Source organism: Lipotes vexillifer, unplaced genomic scaffold, assembly GCF_000442215.2.
Source record: "Lipotes vexillifer unplaced genomic scaffold, Lipotes_vexillifer_v1.1 scaffold621, whole genome shotgun sequence".
Lineage (NCBI taxonomy): Eukaryota > Metazoa > Chordata > Mammalia > Artiodactyla > Lipotidae > Lipotes > Lipotes vexillifer.
In genome coordinates this window covers 435,437-459,457 of record NW_006792411.1, presented here as the reverse complement: position 1 = coordinate 459,457, position 24,021 = coordinate 435,437, and the positions used below count along the sequence as shown (strand labels likewise).

The 24,021-nt window shown below is 38.3% G+C and overlaps 1 protein-coding gene across 1 annotated transcript in view; it reads right to left on the bottom strand.

The window, feature by feature from the left end:
* The window catches only part of RANBP17 (RAN binding protein 17), a 317,091-nt gene that overhangs the window by 24,057 nt on the left and 269,013 nt on the right, over nucleotides 1-24,021 (bottom strand). Inside the window, exons 23-25 of the mRNA XM_007465527.1 lie at nucleotides 19,694-19,908; nucleotides 17,411-17,549; nucleotides 5,152-5,318 (exon numbers count right to left, since the gene is read on the bottom strand). Coding sequence (XP_007465589.1) covers nucleotides 5,152-5,318; nucleotides 17,411-17,549; nucleotides 19,694-19,908 — 521 coding nt within the window. The remainder of the gene's footprint in view (nucleotides 1-5,151; nucleotides 5,319-17,410; nucleotides 17,550-19,693; nucleotides 19,909-24,021) is intronic.

Below are 24,021 nucleotides of genomic sequence, written 5' to 3'. Positions count from 1 at the left end.
GTTACGCGGGCCTCTCACTGTTGTGGCCTCTCCCGTTGTGGTGCACAGGCTCCGGACGCGCAGGCTCAGCGGCCATGGCTCACGGGCCCAGCCGCTCTGTGGCATGTGGGATCCTCTTGGACCAGGGCACGAACCCGTGTCCCCTGCATCGGCAGGTGGACTCTCAACCACTGCGCCACCAGGGAAGCCCCTACTTAATCTTTTTATGCCTTGGTTTCTATATCTGTAAAATGGTGCTCATAATACTACAGCTTCACAGAGATACTGTGGTGATTAAATCAGATTAAATGCATATGAAAAAGCTTAAGCTAGTGTCTGCAATATTTTGCCAGTATTATTTTTTTTCCTAGAAATAAATACAAAGTACATACATATGTTGCTGTGAAGAAGACCAAGACTGCAGCAGCATGTGCAAAAAACAATTCTATTATTCTTATTTTTTACTTGCCATGTCTAATGACCTATCCCTGGCTTCCCTTTAAATCCATGTTATCCTCTGATCCAGTTGTGAATGTTCCTTCAGCATGTGTTTTTGACATCAATCTACTGCCATACTTTTGATAATAGCTGCAAATTAACCAGACTGAGCTAGTGGGTCATGAGCATACTTTCTATTTAGCGTTCACTAAAAATGTCTATAATAACATTAGAAAGTCTGGTTAATTTTTTTAAGAGCATAAGAGACATGAATATATTTCATCTGCTAAAGTGTTTTCCCACTGTGAGAGTCTTGCTGAGGTTCTATAGGCCAAAATCTCAACATCAGTTAAATACGTGACTGCACTTTCTCCTACTTAGTACTATGGGATGGTATCTTAAGTAAGAAAGATGTCTTGTATAGTATGTCAAAATGTTGAGCAATATCCTTTCAATCTAAACACAGAAATGAAAAAAGAGCAGATGATTTCCCTTTTGCTGTAATTCACTTTGGGATGCATGTCACGAAGAGCACTATACAAAAGCAATTTTCATTGACTGACTGACTGATTGAGGAAAAGGGTGAATGTTCTTTCCAGCTTACGTCCCTACTGAAGTATGATTCTTATAACTCCTGACAGCTCTTTACAATTTGTAGTTAAATGTCAGGTTAGCACAAAGTGGCAGGGAGGGGGAGAGAGAGCGAGGGAGAAAGAATTATAATTAGAACTTTTTCTGGTTTTTAGTACAGCTCACTTGAGCCAAATAGTTAAATAGAAGAGGTTAAGATAAATTAAAACCTAACTGTTCTAATTCCTCCATTCAGTGTACTTAAATTTTAGAGAACATAATTGCTAAAAATACCTTGTTAATAAGTTAATTGCATAATCTAATCAGTAATACTGACCATCACTTAATTCTTGTTCTACTTCTATGGAAGTTGCTACTCTTTCTAGAGCAGCTAGTTTTAATAGAAGTTATGATTTAGAGAAGCATTCAGCCTCAGTGTCCTATTCTTATAATCTGAAAGAGAATGAGTCTCATCTTTGAAATGCCCTTCTACTCTTATAAAACACGCTCTTTCATGTACCTAATTTGGGTCGATCCTTCTTTCATTCTGTGATATAACTAAATGTATGCTGACCTTTGAGTTATAGATACAAACACTTAACATGACCAGGGATAAAACTGGAAACGTTTCACGTAGAAATTTTATCTTCCAAATTACTGTAGCAGATCCATGCCTAATCACTGTTACTACTGGCCTGTTCTTAAAACTTTAGTTTATCTCTCTGACATAAAAACGTGGGAACTTTTTTTTTTTTTTGCTTAATATACGTAAACTGGGTTTTTCTCAGTTAAGTTAAAGCAATGCTGGTTAGACAATAATTCTTACTTAAAATAGATTCACTTAATTATAACAGATCTTCAAATGGATTAAATGTAATGCTTTGCCAATTTAGGTTTGTTTGCAAAATATGGAAGATGGCTTATTAGGAGAATGTTTATAAAAACACTGAAGATCTAAAGCCACAGAGCAGGTCATAATAAACACATTTTCAGGTGAGAGGCACTTAAAATGTCTTATAGGAAAGGCCTATAAGAATGTCAGAAGATCCTTTATGTGGGCTCATGCTTCATTTGCTGTGGAAGCTTGAGGAGATAACTTTTGCAACTTAGAATTGACACTCTTCATGCAACTATGCTTCCAGCCATATAGGTCCAGGTTGCGGTGGGTGGGTGGGGCGGGGGGGGGGGGGGGGGGGGGACCCCCGGGGGGAGGACAGTTCAAACTAGTAAATAATTGCAGTATCATTGCATCAGTTTAGTTTAAAGAGCTGACAAACCCTCTCTAAACTCCAAGCACAATTAGTCATTAGGGTCTAGTTTTTCAGCACTGTTAAGCAATTTGTAACCCATTCCTTTTAATAGGGTTAGGCATTACTTAACTGACACAGATGCCTTGAAAACTGAAACCCTGAGTTATGAAGCAGCAACCTTGTTCATTATCTTCTCTGATAGGCAAATCATCTGTAAAAACAGCATTCGATGGGCAATCAATGAATAATCAATGGCTCACTTTTCATCTGAGTGTGAAAATGAGAATAATCTAATATAAATTCCCTCTGGAAAGAGGCTGAAATCTTGGATTCTGCTGCTCTTCAGGGTTGATTTATAAGGTCTTGGAAAGCTGATGCAAACAGATGATCAATGGGACCCATCCCTGCTCATAATAACCCCCAACTGGCCCACTCCCTCTTTTCCAAGTCTATCCCTTCAGGCTATTAGCTGTGTCCAGCTAATTCTTCCCACTACTCCTGCCTGCTGCTTTTACTCTGGCCATCCGTTCAGTCCAGCCGACTCAGAAGTAATTTTATACGCGGCAGAGAGCGGGTGGAATTGATTTTTCACTCAGTGCTCAGTTCCCATCTGAATAATTATCAATTTTACTGCCTCATAAAGGGAAGAGTCAAAATTTCAAATCAATTCAAAAGAGCTTTTGAGACGACAGAAACTGTGCATAAGAATAGAGGTCAAAGTTGTCAGTGACCTAAGGAGATGATGTCAGATACTACTATACCCAATCATTGACAGCAGAGGCACTCAAGATGATATAACCTAGTGCTAATGCAAATCATATTTATGCTGACTACCAGAGACCGGTCATTAATATTTAAAATGCTATCTGAAAGCCTACATTCCAAATAAATAGAATGTATTCCACTGTTAATAAAGATATATCACTACTTAGTCATATGCTATAAAGTAAAGGATTATCAAGTACTATTAACATATAGAAATAACTTAAACCAACAAACGCATGGTAATTCTGAGTAAAGACAAGCTTGAATGTCTTCTGCACAACCACATTACCTGTTCTGCACAGTCGGATGGTGTTTGTCTAGGACCATAGCCTATTGATTTTTGCTAAAATTTTCTACCCACTTAAAAGTCCCTGCCGAAGTTTATGGGACAATATTGTGATCATGGTTGAGCACTGGCAGGTGGCAGACCTGTCACTTGCCACGGTGGGGTGAGGGCTGGGTCTGATTGCTGGCCAATCCATGGTTATTTATTTTCTCCACTGCCTACATGCTCTAATTTTGTGGTTCTCAGCCTTCTCGCTGCAAAACACCTGAGGGCTACGCCACACTCCCAGCAGTACCAGTGGCTACTGCAGAGGGATGGGTGAGGAGCAGTGCATCCAAATCTTGATAGAATGTGTTATTCTGAAAAGGCATTCCAGGTGAATCTGAGATCTTATCCAGCAACTAGTCTCCTGAGAATCAATGGTGTAAGTAAGTGGTAAGGACTTAGGCTTTTGAGCCAAACAGACCTTGGTTCACATTCCACTTTCCAGTTTCTCTCTCTGTGCTTCAATTTATTCATTTGAAAAATGGGGATGGTTATATCCACATTGCAGGGCTGTTGTGGGGTCTAAATGAGGAAATGTCTCTGCAAGTCCTCTCCTTCTGTCATCACTATGTTAATCCAATTATCACATAATTAGTTAGTTACTTGTCTCTCCTTCCCACCTGGCAGGACGCACTTATTTAAGGAGAGAAATTATGTCTCATGGGTCTTAGTGGCTCTCGCACCTTGTACATAGGAAGTCCTCAATAAATGGGAGTTACCTTCCTCCTGGTTAATCACCAACATGTTGTAACAATTCCAGGGTCATACCAAACAGTTACAGGCCCAGAGCCCTTTGCTTATTTACACAAAATCTTAATCACACACCTCCCTGCCAGGAAAATAACTGGTTAACTGAAACATCACCACAAATAAAGTTTACATAATGTCATTTAAATATTAGCAAAAAAATGACAGCTAGGAAGAAAACCTTTTCCATGGCTGTGTTATTCATTTTCATCATTTATTTACTCAGACTGACACTTTTTTGCTGATTGCAGGTGACTTATTTGCTGGCTAATGACCAGGTTAAAGTGTTTATATTTGCAAACCACAGACTATTATGGAGATAATTTGGCAAAATAAGACAACTGGAAGCAGTATAAAGATATCACTTTCCAAATGTAGTAGAACTGGAATATATCATAGCGATGCTATCTCCACAGTAAAATGGTATTATTCTCTTTGAAACATTTCTGGCATATATTATTTAATTTTATGCATGCTGTTACTGTGATTTGCAGAAGTTTTTAAAAAATATTAAAACTTGGACCTAATTCATATTAGCTAGTCAGAAGACATCTGAAAATAAACTGTGGCTTTATTACTTATTATTTAAATGTTTGTGGGAATATGACCTATCTGAACCTTGATTTCTCATCTTAAAATGGGGAAAATGATATGATGAAGGGAAAGTTCCCAGCAAGTTGCCTGGCACAGACTAGGAGCCCAGAAAATGGCAGTTTCTCAACATACCAGAGTATTCACAAGGCAAACCTAAGAAGACGTTATTAGAGGCTCTGGGAAAGAAATCAGAGGTTGACTGTTTCTAGTTCCAGCTTTGACTTTTATTTCTCTTGTCTCTGGAAGAGCTATCCTCTTTTTGAATGCTAGCTTCACTGAGGTGAGATGAATGACTCAGATTTCTGGAGGGTGGGTAATCCTGACGCCAGCGTACTATCCTCCCTACAGGGAAAATACTCCTAGAGAAGACCCAGTAAAGAGTCTTGGCAAGACCAGTTGCTCTAAGGGATATTCAGAGACCAGATTGGCTTTTGGGAAACTCTTCTCTCTTAAGCTAGATAAGCAACCACCAGTTACCTGCTGCAGGACCTCTGGATTTTGCTGCATAAAATGTAATAGTCTCTGACCAGCCTGGGCAGCCTCTCTGCATCGAAGTGGCTTCCTGCCCTCTTTTGCTATGTGCTTGAAGAGGTAGGTGACGATGTAGTCTAAACTGGTACAGCAGCTGGAGGAGACAACTGTATCTGTGTGAACAACAAATGAGAATTCATTTGTATTACTAAAGTGTTTGTTTCATCTCACTATAATGCCTAAATTAAAAAAAAAAAAAAACAACTTTCTGGTTTCAAAGCACTTTAATCAAACTGTAAACTCCTTGAGGGCCAGGATTTTTGCCTTGCTTTTATCTCTTTAAACCCAATGTCTACTACAGGACCTGGAATAGAGGCATGTTAGTAAGTAAATGATTCCTGGATTGCACTGGACAGAATTTTCCATATGTGACCTTAACGACTCTCTGTTCAATTGAAGTGACTTTATTAAATATCTACTTGGTGCAAACTGCTCTGCTTCAGGGGAAACAGGGTGTAAACTTGCTGCAAAGTACTTTGGTTCAGAGGAAACACTCACCCTGGTGTCAAAGAGCTCATGATTTGGTACATAAGTCACTAGCACAGTGCTGTGCAAAAATGAGTGACACACTGCTGTGAGAAATTTGAGGGAGATATTGTACTTGGATGAGGATTAAGGACAGTTTGGTGAAGGAGGTAGCACCTGAGATGGGCTTGGAAAACTTATTCCAGTTAAACATAAGGAAGGACATTTGTCACATTTTGCACAATGTACATAGTAGGGTGAAAAGGTATGGATTTTGAAGCCAGACAGCTCTGGTTTCAAATTCCATCTTTTCCAGTTATTTGCTGGGTTGTTACTGTGAAGGAGCCAATTAACCTTTCTCATCATTTATAAAATATGCCGCAGAGTTGAATGAGGAGAAAAATAACTAGAAATCCTCACAGTAAAAATAACTGACCTAGAGGGTATTATGCTAAGTGAAATAAGTCAGACAGAGAAAGCCAAATACCACATGATTTCACTTATACGTGAAATCTAAAGAAAAAAACAAATGAACAAACATAACAAGAGAGAAACAGTCATAGATACAGAGAACAAACAGGTGGTTGCCAGAGGAGGAGTTGTGGGGGCGGGGAGATGAGAGAAATAGGTGAGGGAGATGAAGAGGTACAAACTTCCAGTTACAAAATAAATGAGTCATGGGGACAAACTGTACAGTGTGGGTAATATAGCCAATAATAATATCTTAGTATGGTGACAGATGGTAACTAGACTTACCACAATATTTTATCATTATCTAATGTATAGAAATATTGAATGACTATGTTGGGCACCAGGGACTAACATAGTGTTGTAGGTGAATTATACTTTAAAAACAAACAAACGAACAAACTCACAGAAGAAGAGATCATATTTGTGGTTATCAGAGGCAGGGGTTAGCAGGAGGGGGAACTGGATGAAGGTGGTCAAAAGGTATAAAGTTCTCATTATAAGATAAATAAGTACTAGGAGTGTAATGTACAACATGATTAATATACTAACACTGCTGTATATTATGTATGAAAGTTAGGAGAGTAAATTCTAAGAATACTCATCACAAGGAGAAAAATTGTTTTCTTTTTCTTTTATTTTGTACCTATATGCGAAGATGGATGTTCACTAAACTTACTACGGTAATCATTTCGGGATGTACGTAAGTCGAATCATTATGTTGTACACCTTAAATTTGTATAGTGTCGACTGTGTCTCAATAAAACTGGAAGGAAAAACATATGGCAGTTACTACTAATTTTCCCTCATAGTGAAAAAAGGGGAGCAGGACCTTTTGGTGTGAGTAAAAGCATGTGTAGAGAAATCATAAGAGAGAAGGCTGACAAAATAGTTTGGGATCTTGCTTGAGGGCATCCAGTAGTAGGTCGAGACATTTACGTGTAATTTGAAAGGCAACAGAGGTGTTATTGAAGGTTTTTTTTTTTTAAGCAAGTAAGTGACATGATTCCTTTGTACACTAAATATCATTTCATATACCTCTAATAACCACTTCTGTATACAGTAGGTACTGTTGTTTGCATTTTTCAAATGAGAAAAATGAAGCTCAGAGAGAATTAGCTTATCCAAAGTTCATGGTTTTGATTCAGAGCATGACAGTGCCCAGATTTTTTGGCTAATGGTAACATACGGACACAACTCTGGGGAGTTTATGATTAATAACGGAAACAACAAGACAAACAAAAACGTGATGGGCACTCAAAAAACGGCAAATTTAGTAGATTCAGAAAAGAAGTAGATTGGGAGAGTAGGGCTGGGAAGCAGATTATAAACTTCCTAAGGCAACAGTTACTTTCTTATTCATTTTACTCATCTCTAAGGTTCTGAGACATATGTGGGCTTGTCATAGATTAGAGGTGAAATATTAGTTGATTTAATTAAAGAATGGGTAGGCAAAGCTAATCTGAGAGAGCTTTTTTTAAAAAGTCTTGAGTCTTGTTTAGTAATAATACTAGAATTGATATAACACTACAATTTAAAGACTCTCACATACATTGTTTTAGAGAGGAATGACATAGTAAATAGAGGTAGGTTTGGGGACAGGTTTTGAAATACAGAAGTATGCATTTAAAATAGACGATAATGGTAGCTGACACAGGATCATGAGGGGTTGAATGAAGGTCTAAAAGATGGGCATGGACAATAGTTTTGGGAAACTGTGGAGCTATAGGCTTTTGAGAAAGGAGCTTTTATTTCCTTCTAAAGCTATGGCAGTTCATTGACTGACTGACTGACTGATTATCTCTCCCCACTAACTGGGTTACTTTGCAGAAAAGGAAGCTTTGGTTTTATAAGCCTGGGAGGTAGTACGTAATGTAGTAGAAAACATTTAGGCCTAAGAATCAGGCACAGACTTTTTGAACCTCTTTGCTTTTCTCTCTTCCTTCACATTTCCACCTTTGAAGTCCCAATCATGAAAGTAAATGGATTAAGTAACTTAACATGTACAAAAGGAAGCAAGCAGGAAATAGATACGGTTCCCCTCACCAGTGAAGAGCAATATGCTATCAATCATACAAAAATTATAAAGACTTCACATAGATTTGGTGACCACATGCCATGAAGGTTGCATTAAAAGGTTCCAATCTACTGAGTCAGCTATGAAAAAGCCAGGTAAACACTTTAGACATGAAGGTTGGAGCATATATCCTTGCAGTAAAAGCAAGAAGAAGAGCTTTCATTATGGCTGATTTATTGTTGGGGGCTTTGAAAAGGATAAATGTTACTTCAGGGTAGACTGAAAAGTGTGGAATCATAAGGATCATGGGCCATTTGATCAAAAACAGAATGAACAGTGATGAGGACTATGTATTATTTTTAGTTTTCTCTATTTGCAGCTCAAGCTATTGGGTGAGATTCGAACAATGAAACTCTCCTGAAATAGAAGAATGAGCAGAAGTCATGAATTTTCATATTTTGTCCTATAGCTCTTGGTGTCTATCATCCATGATTTAGACAATTTTGGACAGATTTTTTTAAGCCCAACAGGCACTTTGTCCTCTCTAGCAACTTACTGTTTGGCACTGAAACAACCAAATGCCCCTTTTCTTCTGCAACTAGTCTCCATGGGAAGCATATGCATCATTAATAGCCCTCTTGTTCACTAAGACCCATCATAGAAAGCTGTTCTGTAAAGTTAACTGTATAGGAAAGAGTTGCTTAACTGAGAGTCAGAAGAATGATAATGGGGTTGAAATTACATTTGGCTTTGACTCAAAATTTCTCACCATAGCAGAGGGGAGGATGAAGGTCTTGGAAAAATATAGTGTGAAAGGCAATTTCAGAAACAAAAGGCCTATTTGGATGGTGCAGCAGTTTAGGGTTAAATCTGTTCTTCTAGATGTTTGACTATACGAAGATTCAATTCCCACCTCTGTAAAATGTGTTTAATACCACCTACTTTGTTTTGAGAAATTAAAGATTAAAGACAAAAAGTGTGTAAAGATTGTAACATAGTGCCCAACACTAGTAGGTTTCCTCCTTTTCACTTCCCATTTGTTTTCCTGGCTATTTCAATTCCTGAAACACCAAGCCTGTCATTCTATTTAGCCAATCCATAGCTTTCTTCTCTCCTTAGCATGTTTCTGGTGGAAGAAACTAATGAACAAGGTCTCTAAGTTTCTACGTATTTCCTGAATGTTTTATTTCTATATTACATTTATAATATTTACTCCATCCAATTCAAGAATGTGTTCATGACAATAACATACACCCTTTATTTATAATGAACATTTTATTAATAATGACCTTGATGGGGAAATTTCTGGTGGTTTCCAGTTGGTTCAACTTTTAGCTTGCCCCCACCTTCCCTTGTCTTGTCTTCTGTGCCATCCTTTGCTTTCCTGGAAGGCACCCCCATTCCTGCCAGGGCTCATCTTCAGAGGCCTTCCCTGATCACTTCTAAAAAAGCCATACAATCATTCCTTCTTCATTATCCTATTTTAAGTCTTTGTTTAGCACTTATCATGACTTGACATTTTCTTGTGTATGTGTGTGAGTGTGTGTGTGTGTTTACTGTTATATCTCCTCACTAGAATATAAACTTCACATGAGCAGAGACCTTATCTATCTTGTTCTCTACAGCACTCTCAAGGTCTAGAATGGAACCTGGTATATAGCATGTGCACAGCTGATGTTTACTAAATGAATGAGTTGAGAGTCATTATTAGAAGCAGCTTTTTGTAAGCCCCGTGCTTGGTCTCTGTATGTAAGAGTATGGGGGTAGGTGGTGGTGGTGGTGGTGGTGGTGGTGGTGGGTGATTAAAAACATGGAAAATATAATATATAAATACAATCACTTTTTCTTTTCACAAATTATAGCTGGCCTGAAACTAAAAATGCTAGTGAATGATTAACTAAAAAAATTTAATATCATGTTAAGCATATTATCTATCATTGGTTCAACTTTTCTGTACCTCCCTCTCATTTTTCCCACTGAGGCTATAGTAGAACTGAAGCCTGCCTGTAACCCAATTACTGCCTCTTTGCAAATTTTTCATTGTTGGAAAAGGAGAAACCCAAGTGGTTACGTTCAACAGTCTAAATAATCCTCTTTCTTGAAGACACAGGGCACAATTCATCCATCTGACCTTTATCAGATGGATCCAGCAGGGTGGTGAGGTGAAGAGGAATGGGTTTTAGAGTTAGAAAGACTCCTAGATCAGGCACTTATTAGTCGTATGACCTTAGGCAAGTTGTTTCACCTCTCTGGGCAGCAGCTTACTCATCTGTATAGCGCAAATAATGTTACCTAATTAATTCATTCAATATATACTTATTGAGCACTTACCACATGCTAGGCACTGGGAAAAAATTCGTGATTAAGACACACTGTTCCTATCAAGTAGGAAGCCTACAATCAAGTAGGAAATAAGGACATTAGCATATTAGCATATGCTATGCTAATGCATATGCTATGCACATGCATATTTAGCATATGTTAAATACGCTATTAGCATATTTAACCCAGTTTTGATATGCAGAGTGGTTCTGAGAATGAAATGAGTGAAGTACACATATGAAAACACCTATGGCAGCATCAGGCACAGAGTCCGTGTCCATGGTCATACATTCATAAGTGGCAGCACTGGGACTTAAATTCAAGTTCAGTATTCCCTGCATTATGCCACTTTGTCAAGATTCCTTTGGAGACTTGTTAAAATGCTGATTTCAGGCCTAAGATCACATGTTGAGGACAACACAGTCATCTGCAACTAATTCAAAATCTTCAAGTATTACTATAATATGAGATAAAAGAGTGTCAAGACAAACTGTAATAATAAAAGACTTCGGTTTCTGTCCATGAAGGATTAACTGCTATGAGAATTTTTCCTTCTGCCATAAACAACTAGAAAACAGGACAAAATATATGAAACAACGGTTTTCAATTGTTGCACAAGAAGCAGTATAGGACTATGAAACCAGAGAGGAGGGAAACAAATGAGGTAATACCTACCCAACGGCTCAAGCTTACTGCTCAAAGCAGTTTCCAGGCTACTGGCCAGGAAAGAGGAACCCAAACAAAGCCAAGTGGTCTCACTGAGTTGAATTTGGGGAGGCTGAGGCAGCTAGAACTTGTGGGACAGAGTATCAGAGAGTGGGCACTATATAAGAAGAGAGCTCTGGAGATCTGCAGAGGAGTTCTCTCCAGTCTTTGAACAATATAACAGATATACATAACATATGTGTAACTGGAGTTCCAGAAGGAATGGAGATGGAGAGAGGCAGACTGTAATTATTTGAATGCAAACTATGATTATATTACTTGATGGTGTAGATGGTAAACCTTAGAGTACCACTAAAAATTAAAAAGTATGACTAATAAACCCACAGGGGTTATAAAATGAACTCATTAGAAAAACATTTAATTAATCCAAACCAAAAGAAGGCAGGAAAAAGAAACAAAGCCCAGATAGGATAAAGAAAAAACAAACAGCAATATTATAAATTTAAACTCAAATATATTGGTAGTTATATTAAATGTAAATGGCTGAAACACTATTTAGAAGGCAGAGACAGTCAGATTTGGTATAAAAATATGACTCAATTATATGCTGTATGTTAGGCAAATATGTCCATATCCTAATCCCCAGAACCTATTAATGTGTTAGGTTACACAGGAAAGAATAACTATGGTTGCAGATGGATTAAGGTTGCTAATCAGCTGAACCAAAAATAGGAAGATCATCCTTGATTATCTGGGTAGGTCCAAGGTAGTTCCAAGGGTCCTTAAAAGTGAAAGAGAGAGGCAGAAGACATCAGAATCAATGGGACATGTATCTACGGAAGAATGGTCAGAGATATTCAATGTTGCTAGCTTTGAAGATGGAGGACAGAAGCCATGAGCCAAGGGATGTAGGTGATCTCTAGAGGCTGGAGGAGGAAAGGAAATAGATTTGCTCCTAGAAAGAAAAATTGCTCCACTGACACCTTGATTTTAGTCTGGTGAGACCCATGTCAGATTTATGACCTAAAGAACTATATGACAGTAAATTTACATTGTTTTAAGTCACGAAGTTTGTAAGAATTTGTTAAAACAGCAATAGAAAATACCTGCTGTCTTCAAGAAACCAACTTTAAATATAAAGACACAGAAAGAATAAAAGTGAAATGATGGAAAAAGAGGCTAATTCTAATCAAAAGAATGCTGGAGAGGCAAGTAGTATCAGACAAAGTAGATTTCAGAGGAAAGAATATTACCAGAAATAAAGAGCATCACTTCATAAGGATAAAGGGGTAAATTAATCAAGGGGACATAACAATCCTAAATATATATTTACTTGATAACAGAGCTTCAAACTAATTTATGCACAGACGGATAGAATTAAAAGGAGAAACGGACAAATCTATAATTATAGTTAGAGGCTTCAGCACTTCTCTCTCGATAATTCATAGGGCAAGTAGAAAACAAACAGACAAAAAACCAGTAAAAATATATAAAATGTGAACATTATCAAGCAATTAGACCTGACACTTAGAGAACATTCTTCCCAACAACAATGGAATATACATTCATTTCAAGTGCCCATGGAACATTCACCATATTTTGGATCATAAAAAAGATTCAATAAATACAAAAGTTATAACAACCACTAATTGATTATGATGGAATTAAACTAGACTCAATAACAGAAAGATCAGAAATTAAACAATGTGCTTCTAAGTAATAACTCACTGGTAAAAGAAGAAATCACTAAGGCAATAAGAAAATATTTTAAAACTGAATAGAAAAAGTCCCCGGGACTTCCCTGGTGGCACAGTGGATAAGAATCCGCCTGCCAATGCAGGGGACACGGGTTTGATCCCTGGTCCAGGAAGATCCCACCTGCCGTGGAGCAACGAAGCCCGTGCGCCAGAACTACTGAGCCTGTGCTCTAGCCACAGCCCGCAAGCCACAACTACTGAAGCCCGCATGCCTAGAGCCCATGCTCCACAACAAAAGAAGCCACCGCAATGAGAAGCCGGCGCACCACAACAAAGAGTAGCCCCCGCTCGCCACAAAGAGAAAGCCCGCGTGCAGCAACGAAGACCCAACGCAGCCAAAAATAAATAAAATTAAATCTTAAAAAAACAAAAGCCCCCAAATATATAAAAATTTTATCAGTTATAGCCACAGTAGTGCTTAGATAAAAGCATTAAATGTGTACATTAGAAAAGAAGAAAGGTCTAAGATCCACAACCTAAGCTTCTGCCTGGAAAAACTAGAAGAGGAAAAGCAAATAAACTGAAGGAAGGAAGTTATGAAGATCATACCTTAAGTCAGTGAAATAAAAATATGGAAAAATAATTGAGAAATCAATGAAAACTGAAAGCTGCTTCTCTGCATAAAACTTATAAACCAAAAAAAAAAAAAAAATTAAAAAACCGGGGGCCAAAAGGAAAAAAAAAAAAAAAAAAAAACGACACAAATTGCCAATGTCAGGGATGAAAGAGGGAACAGTACTAGAGATCCTACAGAAATCAAATTGTATAACAAGAGGATATTATGAACAATTTTATGTCAGTAATATCAGATGAACTTTAGATGAAATGGACAATCTCCTTTAAAGACACAAACTATCAAATGCTACTCAAGATGTAATAGGAGGGACTTTCCTGGTGGTGCAGTGGTTAAGACTCCGCACTCCCAATGCAGGGGGCCTGGGTTCGATCCCTGGTCAGGGACCTAGATCTCACATGCATGCCACAACTAAGAGCACACATGCCCACAACTAAGGAGCTGGCGAGCCACAACTAAGAAGCACACGAGCCGCAACTAAGGAGCAGGTGAGCCACAATTAAGGAGCCCGCCTGCCACAACTAAGACCCAGCGCAACCAAAAAAATAAATTAATTAATTAATTAAAAAAAGAAAGATGTAATAGGAGACTGGAATAGTCCTATATCCACTAAAGAAATTTAATTTATAGTTAAAAACCTTCTAACAAAGAAAAAATCTAGGCCTAGTGGTTTCACTAGGGAATTCTATCAAACATTTCACAAAGAACTGATAACAATTCTACACAAGCTCGTTAAGAAAATAAGAGAGGAGGGAACATCTCCCAACTCATTTCATGAGGGCCCTAGACCAACAAGGCAAAGATATGAGAAGAACAGAAAACTATAAAAGAAGAACCATAGAAGAATACATCGATAGCTGTCATGAACACAGATGTAAAAATCTGTATCAAAATTACAGAAAGTTGAATCTAGTAATATATAAGAAGGACAATACACCGTAACCAAGTGTGGAATGCAAAGTTTTAACATTCAAATATCCATCAATGTGGCGATTAATATCATGTAATATATTAACAGACCAAAAAAGAAAAAAACATGATTATCTCAGTATATGTAGAAAAAGAATCTGATAAAATTCAACACCCATTCATGATAATACTCTCAGAAAACTACAAAAGAAGAGAATTTCCTTAACAAGATAAAGAGCCTCTACAGAAAACCTGGAGCTAATATTATACTGAATGGTGAGAAAGAATGAATGTTTGCTCCATAACACTGGAGACAAGGAAAGAATGCTCGCTACCATCACTTCCATTCAATGTTGTACTGTAGGTTCTAGACAGTGTGATAGGGTAAGAAAAATTAAAAAAAGCCATATAGGGACTTCCCTCGTGGTCCAGTGGTTAAGACTCCACACTTCAAATGCAGGGAGCATGGGTTCGATCCCTGGTTGGGGAAGTTCTGCATGTCGTGCGGCCAAAAAAAAGCCATACAGATTGGAAAGGAAGAGGTAAAGCTATCTTTATTTGCAGACACATCTATGCAGAAAATCTTAAGAAATCTACAAAAGGCTACCAGAATTAATAAGTCAGTTTAGCAAAGTTACAGGATACATGGTCAGCATACAAAGACATCAACTGCAATTCTACATGGTAGCAAAAACAATAGCAATTGAACTCAATACCATTTACAACAGCATAAAAACAGAAAATAGTTATAAATACAACAACATATGGACAAGACTTATATATTCAAAACTTCAAAAATGCTGCTGAGAAAAGGTAAAGAAGATCTAAATAAATGGAAAGATATGCCATTGCTGGGAATTGAACACTCAATATTGCTAAGATGTCAGTTTTCCCCAAACTGGGCTAGAGATTCAATGTAACCCAATAATAATTCCCCTGCTCATTTTTTTTTCTAACAAGAGAAACTGACAAGTTGACTCTAAATTTATAAAAAAGGCAAAGGACCCAGAATAGCCAAGACAATTTAAAAAGGGAAAAACAAAATCAGAGGGCTATACTATCTGATTTTAAGACTTACTAAATAATTAGGACAGTATAGAAATGGCACAAAGTAGTCTAACAAATAAAGGATATTCTTCAACAAAAGATGCTAGAACTGAATATCCACATGTTAAAGAAGGAATCCCAGCTTTTACCTCATAATACTACATACAAAAATTAAATTGAAATGGATCATAGACCTAACCATAAGAGCTAAAACTATAAAACTTTTAGAAGGAAACATAGAAAAAGCCTTTATGGCCTTGGGTTAATAAGCAAAGATTTCCTAGGATAGGACCAAAAAGACATGAACTGTAAGAGAAAAAAATAATTGGACTTCCTCAAAACTGAAAACTTTTATTCTTCAGAAGATACTGTTAAGAAAATAAAAAAGACAAGCCAAGGCTGAAAAAATACATGCAAAACATAGATCTGATAAAAGATTTGTATCCAGAATATATAGCAACTCTCCCAAGATAAAACAACCCAGTTAAAGAAATTGGGTTGAAGATTTGAACAAATATTTTACCAAGAAGATAGATGAATGGCAAATAAGCAAGAAAAGATGCTCATATCATCATTCATTAGTGAAATGCAAATTAAAAACTCAAGGAGGGCTTCCCTGGTGGCGCAGTGCTTGAGAGTCCGCCTGCCGATGCAGGAGACGCGGGTTCGTGCCCCGTTTCGGGAAGATCCCACATGCCGCGGAGCGGCTGGGCCCGTGAGCCATGGCCACTGAGCCTGCGCGTCCGGAGCCTGTGCTCCGCAAATGGGAGAGGCCACAACAGTGAGAGGCCCGCATAACGCAAGGAAAAAAAAAAAAAACTCAAGGAGATTCCACTTCACACCCACAAGGATGGATAAGATTAAGAAGACTGCTAATAGCAAGTGTTAGGGAAGATATAGGGCAACTGGAGTCCTCATACATTGCTTGGGGGAGTGAAATGGTACAATGACTTTGGGAAACAGTTCGGCAGTTTTTTGTTTTAACATCTTTATTGGAGTATAATTGCTTTACAATGGTGCGTTAGTTTCTGCTTTATAACAAAGTGAATCAGCTATACATATACATATATCCCCATATCTCCTCCCTCTTGCATCTCCCTCCCACCCTCCCTATCCCACCCCTCTAGGTGGTCACAAAGCACCGAGCTGATCTCCCTGCGCTATGTGGCTGCTTCCCGCTAGCTATCTATTTTACGTTTGGTAGCGTATATACGTCCATGAGTTTGGCAGTTTTTAATAATGTTAAATATACACTTAGCATACAACCCAGAAATTCGATTCTGGTATTTACCCAAGAGAAATATCTGTCCACAGAAAGATTTGTACATGAATGTTCATAGTAGCATTATTCAAAACAAGCAAATAATGGAAACAACCCAAATGTTATTGGTTGGTGAACATAACAAACGTGGTAATCCATACCATAGAATAATACTCAGCAAGAGAAAAATAAAAACTGTTTCGCAAAATGTGGATAAATCTCAAAGGCATTATGCTAAACGAAAGAAGTCAGACACAAAGGACTACAGGTTATATGATTTCACTTATATGAAATTCTGGAAAAGGCAAACTACAGTGAGAGAAAGTAGATAGTGGTTCCTTGGGGCTGGGGCTAGGGGAAAGGGATTGATTAGAAGGGGTCAGGAGGGAGCTTTTTGCGGTGATGAAGATGTTCTGTATCTTGGCTGTGGTGGTTCATGACTGTGTATATATGTTTGTAAGGACTCATTGAAATGTTCACTTAAAATCAGTAATTTTTACTGTGTGTAAATTATACTTTAATTAAGCTGATTAAAAAATAAACTATATCAAAATATGAAAAAGGGCATTTTCTCTCTTGCAGGTAATAGTTATAACATAATCTTTCAGTTTGGGTAAATAATCTTTCCCCCTTTGTAGGATGATCATCTCAAAAGCACATACATTAAGAGACCACAATCAAGTCTTTCCTCTGAAAACAATGTTCTCCATGATACTTACCAAGAGTACTGAGTCCCTCTGAGATAGATGTGAGAACATATAGGAGTACAGGAGGCTCTAAGTTGGTGACGAAGCTCATGTGGTCCTGGGTGAGACATTCCAGGAGTGGATAATAAGACTGGCTCAGTTTCCGATATTGCTATAACAGAAATACTAAATGTCAAGCCACAGGGAAGCAAAAGACGTGTCACAGTTCAGGGAAAATTGCCATTTATAATATTAGAAATTGTGACCTTACACATAAATACACAAAATAAACATAAATATAAATACATGGAACAAATGACATAATGATTCTCAATTCAGTGTTTAAAGGGGTTCTAATAAAAATCTCTTGATCTCTAGAAATCCTAATTTGAAGCTACAGCATACCCTAGTAAGTAATTTCAATTTTGCCTTATGCGGTTAACACTTATGTGAATTAAAATCGCTGCAGCACAGAAGACTGAATGATTTTTCTGGGCTGGAATATTGTAACACTGAACAGTGCTTAATAGTGGCTAGGCAACCTTTTTTTTTTTTAACACAAAGAAATTTGCTGTTATAATAGCATTTGGCATCATAGTCTACTATATTTACACAATGCCAACCCATCTAATTAAATCATAACTTGGTAAATGGCTTAATATTTACCATATACAACAGGCAAAGGATAAGTGCATGAGAAAGATACCTGGAAAACCTCAAATGAAACCCAAACCAGTATCAAAGAAGCACAACACTTATAAGAGAAATAAACCATATCGATATTTATTAAAGTAAAATTGACTATCTCCATAAGAATCACATGGGGTGCTTGTTAAAGATGCAGTTTTCTGATTCCCAATTCAGACTTACAAAATGGAAACCTCTGGAACGAGGTCCTGAAATGTGCATTTTAAAAATGTACACTAAGGGAGTCCTATGCAGCCTCAATTTTGAGATTACTGAGTTAGAGGTTTGCTTGTCTACTAGAAAAAGGAATAGAGAAATTCCTGGAACAATATCAGGTTTTTTGGTGGGCCTCAACTGTAGTGAAGGGTTCCCTCAATGAGGAGGCTGTAACACATGGCTGATCTGACTCAAGTTTCCACTTTGTAATTTCTGTTGTACAGGCAGCCTTCAATGAACATTCCATTCTACTGCAAAGAGGCTTGACAACTTTGGCTTGAGATGTGGTTTTTTTCGTTTTTAGTTTTTTTTGGCCATGCCGCGCAGCTTGTGGGATCTCAGTTCCCTGACCAGGGAATGAACCCGGGTCCCTGGCAATGAACCTGCAGAGTCTAACCACGGGACTGCCAGAGAATTCCCGAGATGTGGTTTTATGAAGACTAGCTTAGAAAGGTGGAAGAGGGTAACTCTAGTGCGTTAGAATGTCAAAGGAGCATTTCTCATACAGGCTGACTAACGAAGGCCCCCAGATCTTACTTGTAACCTTGGGCTGGGAGCAGGTGGGAAAGCCTAAACTAAGCCTGAGCATGAATTTGGCTGTTACTGAAGTAATTACTGCAACCACATTGGGCATATATTAGCTTTTGTGTAATCAGGCTGAGATATTTTTTAAAAAGTCTGATAACGACTCAGACTCAGCTCAGTGGAGGAGCCTGGAAATTTGAATTCCAACAAGCACCCCAGGTGATTCTGATGGGCAAAGTTTGAAAACAACTGACATAAATCACAGAGACTAGATGGTAGAGTAGGAAAGGGACCTAGAGACCACTTTGTTTAATTTACTCATTTAAAAGGTGAGGAAATTGAAGCCTGGAGAAATAGAGAAGGTGATTTATTCAAGGTAAATGACCAGCAAGTGGCAGAGTTGAGACTACATACCAGGCTGCTCAACTTCCAGTTCAGCACTTGGTCCACCACACCTGAATTTTAATGGAAAGCAAGGCCAAACGGCAAGGGGAGTACACAGAGTAGGAATGAAGGAAGGAGAAGATCCTATAGTCATTCTGCATTTTCTGCTCTGGGAAACACAGACCTCCTCTGAATTATGAGTACAGTTTTAAGCAATTAGTTGAAATTGCTAATTACATTTTCTCTAGACACAGAACCTGGAATACCTGAGCTGACCAATTTATCAGAAGATGGTAGCTGCAGTTTTCAAAACTGCACATTTAATTATATAAATACAGCCACTATAGTTATTCAAATCCTGTAAGTTAAATCAAGAAGCTGTCCTAAAACATAAAATGATCTGGTGCTATTCTAACTCCTTGGGCTTCATTATAACAATTCCAACCCTGTGGTGGTGTTACTTCACGTTTCATACAAAGACTCCCATGACGCATGATTGCTTACTAGCAAGTCACTGTGGGACACCGACAGCAGCATTTTGACAAAGGCCTGGAGTACATTGTCAAAATGGTTGTCCCCATACAACTTGAAGACGCCAAAGCTGACATAATTTCCGCACAAGGCAGATTTGAGAGCTGAATAGCAGATGGAGATGCCCTTGAGTTTCATTGGATAAATCTGATCTTTTGAGAGGCTCCCAAGGGACAGGATCTGATTACCTGTTTTAGAGTAAAAGCAGAATGAGAAAGTGACATAAGTAGATGTAATTCAAAGCAGTTATGAGGCACATTATTCAACATTTTCACTTTACTGCTATTGTTCACTTCCTCCTACCATTGTTCCAAGGATTACATCATCCATATAATGAAAAATATAAATACATAAGGCAGTTTACCTGGGAAGTACAAATGGCCCAAGGAAAATCAATCAAGGGGTACTGGAAAAGTCTGATATTTTTATCTGGATGGTGATTACATGAATATATACGTGGATGCACAAAAATTCATTGAGTTGTACTCCTAAGATTATTCCACTTTATGTACTTTAATATATATGTTATCTCTTCTTCAATAAGAAGTTAAAAAAAGTAGGAGTAAGTAACAAACTAAGTCAAGAGAAAAAGATAACTTAGAGATATAAATTACTCTGAATTGTGGAATGAATTTTCAACCTTTTCACATGCACTTGATATTGAGTTACTTCACTCTTAGGAGCCTCACAGGTTTGATACATGAGTTAAATGAAATAAGACACAAGAAATTCTTGGCACAGTGCACAATAATTGTTACTTCCTTTTTCTCCTTAGACATTTTTTCAGAAGATCTAAAGAGACGACTGTTTAAAAACCGTACTTAAATTCTATGTCTGACCATCAAAAGAGGAAGAAATGTTTATATAATCACCTTACAGTTTTTTATAGTGAGCATTTACAACTAATAGTTTCTGTTTCTGAAATGTGTGCTAGTAAGGTTTGTTACCAGGCAATACTTAAGAATGCTTTGTAAAAAATTACAAAGTCATACATGTTTCTTAGCTCGGCTTTTTCCTGTTCAAGTGAGTACTGCTTCTAAAATTGAAACTAAATTCAATTTACAAAATTTAGAGGCATATTGTTGTGGTTTTGTACTGTGTCTATTGGGCTAAATAAGAATTAAGTTTCCCAGAACTCATTTCCCTGTACGGTTGTGGGCTAGAATTGAGCAAAACAGAAATCTATATGAGATTTAGAAGGTGGAAGTGAAGTAGCAGCCATGACTTTCTGAAGGTTGTTGTGATTAGAGGTGTGAGAAAAAGATGTAGAAATACCGCTGGGTTTTAGTTTCTCCTTGTTCTTTCCTGCTCTGTGTCTAGAACTACAAGCCCTGTTGACCAATGACCCCAAGCCTACCACCAAGTGCTTGGCAGCACACGTACAGAGCAGGAGCTGTGCAGAGGCAACAGTCTTCCATTGCTTCTTTACCACTACACAAGTCCCCCCTCTCACCCCACATCCTTTCAGGGTCCCACCCCAGCAGCTGGATGTCTCTAGTTTTTAGCTTTCCCTGCAAGCTCCAACTTGTCCATCCATGCCATTATTTCAGGAGGGCCTATTAATGATTTTTCTCCTGAACTTCCAACTCTCCCCCTTGGACCTATTCTCCCATCTTCACCCAAGACTGTACAAGGTCTAATTCCTAAAATAAATTCCCTGTTCCATCAGTGTCACAGTGTTTGTTTTTCCTTGTTTGAATCCTGACTGATAGGTATATTATGAAAACCACATGTTTACTAAAGAGGTTAAGAAGGACCAATAATTCTAGCAGAGCATGAAACAGGACTCGCCCAGGGTGAACGTTCCCTCCCCTTTCTCTGCCTTACTGAAACATTTCCACACACAGGTTTTCTTCTGTGCATCCTTTGAAGCCCATGTGGCTTTGCTTATAATTTGTACATTAGAATGACAACACCATTGTGTCGGCTGACGCATATCTTGGAATTTACTCCATACCACGTTCTGTACTCTCTCTCATGATCTCATCCTAACTTATCTTAGAAAGATATTGTAAGTTTCATAAAGATTCAACTCAGTACGATAGCGTTAATAGCTACTCTGTGTGAGGTGCTAGGATAAACGAATGAAACAAAATCTTTGCTCTGAAGGAGTTCAGTCTGCTGGGAGAAGTTGATTTGTAAATAAATAATTCCGTACAATGTGACAAACACTATCAGAGAGGTCTGTCAAGATTTTATGGGAATAGAAGAGACTGACTTTGCTTGGGCAGGAGAGCAGTGTGGGAAAGGCTTCACAGAGCAGGTTACTTCTCAAGGATCAATCACAGTTTCTCAGGTGGACTTGAAGGGAGAGAAGAGTATTCCAGAAAGATTATGTGCACAGGCATGAAGGTCTGAAAAAGCAGGGTACTGCAGGAGAGGGCAGTTTTCAACCACTGCTTTTCTACCTTTGCCTCCAACTCAATATAAATCAAGGTAGACATTTCCCCCCACTTCCAAAGCTTTCCCAGGAAAGAAAAGCACTGCTTACGTGTGATGGAAAAAGCTAGGGTAATTTGGTGGTAGTGGTGGTGGTTTACACACTTTGGGTCTGTTAAGGAGGCCAGGGGCAAATGGAGAAAACTAGGTCATCTTTCAGGGACTTCTTACGCTGATGTCCTCATGGGGGAAGTAAAGATCCTATATTCTTCAGCACAAGATGGAATAGGAAGATGAAGAATTGTGATGGGGAAAAATTTTTGATTCTAAAGGACTGGATAACCTATCATCAAGAAGGATTAATTATTTAGAATCACAACTTTTATCGCTGTGTTAAAGCTGCAATCTGGCATACTTGTTTTTTTGGACTGCTTCAGACACATCTGCGTTAATTAAAACAGTAATTAGTATACCATTATGACCTTGAAAAAGTAATACTTTTGAAAGAGGAAACTATATTTAATTGTGCTCAAGTGGCTCCGCATTCCATGGTGGCTGTAAGACTATGGAAGAGAAGACGTGGCCACATCGCTATTCACTGCAGTCAGCTTTATTCAATCCATGTTATTCAACAACACTTACTAAAATTGGAGGCCCTGCCCTCCAAGAGCTTAAAATCTAGCAGTTAGACTCACATTGCTGTAAACAAAAGTGACGGAGCTGAGGTTTGGTTTTGATGTTCCTCTATAGGTATGACAAACCTCCTTGCCTTCCTTATTCCACCCCACACCCATAAAGTCCCATCTCCTTCCTTCCCAGAATTTCCTTCCTAAGAGGGAGATCTTTATTACACTGATGGACCGCTGGGAGATGAAGGCATTGACAGGCTGGCAGCCACTGAAGCCAGTAGCAGTTGCCACTTGTACAAAAGGAAATGATACTTTCTTTAATGAAATAAGAGACGTCCAAAGTTTAGAATCAAAAGGAAAATCTCTGATTGTTTCCCACTGATTATATCTGCCATAACTGGGAGCAGGGGAATGAGATGCTGTTACAACCTTAACATCAGACCTGGGTAAGACAGACGTTGAGGCTATGCTGGGGCTCCGGAAAAGGATGCCGTGAATTGAATGGTTTACCTGGCTAAGGGCAATGACTGAGGAAGGGAAGCACAAGTGTTATGGAACTGCCATTCTTACTGTTGTATATGCTATAACAGGAAAAGAAATCTCACTAAATAATAAGGGGAAAAAACCTGGGAAATAAGCATAGAAGACTCCTGCTATAATTTTGCTTATTACATATATTTCCCTCATTATTAGCTTACATTAACTGCTTGGGTTCCTCTTTCTTAACCTCTATTCTGTCTTTTTTGGAGAAGCCCCCCTTTTGTGTGTGTGTGTGTGTGTGTGTGTGTGTGTGTGTGTGTGTGTGTTTGGTTAGCTTCCAGCATTCAGAAGTACCCTTCTAGACAACTCTCAATAACTAGATTTAGAGAAGGATATATAAGAAGATGCAAAATCTCCTTTTCTGTTTATCTGATATCTACTTTCAGATCTACTTTTTAGACAACTTTTTCCCCTTCTGAGACCCTATCTCTTCCCTGATGACTGACTCCATGATGTCCTCTACAGAAGAGGCTCCCTACACCCAAAAAGAAGTGGCCTTCCTTCAAAGGCCTCAGCTGGAGAACTGTATAACAAGACAGTAGTCTAACAGAAAACAAACATATAGTGCGTAAGGTAGTGATGAACCAGGTGGGCTTCTGAGTCATACCGACCTGGGGTTTGAATCCTACTTCTTTGCTCACTACCTGGGTGTCTGAACAGATTATTTTTTTATTTTATAATTTTCTTTTTTTTTTTTTTTTTTTTTTTTTTTTTTGGGGGCCGGGGCCCCTCCCTTTTTTGGGCCTTTCCCCT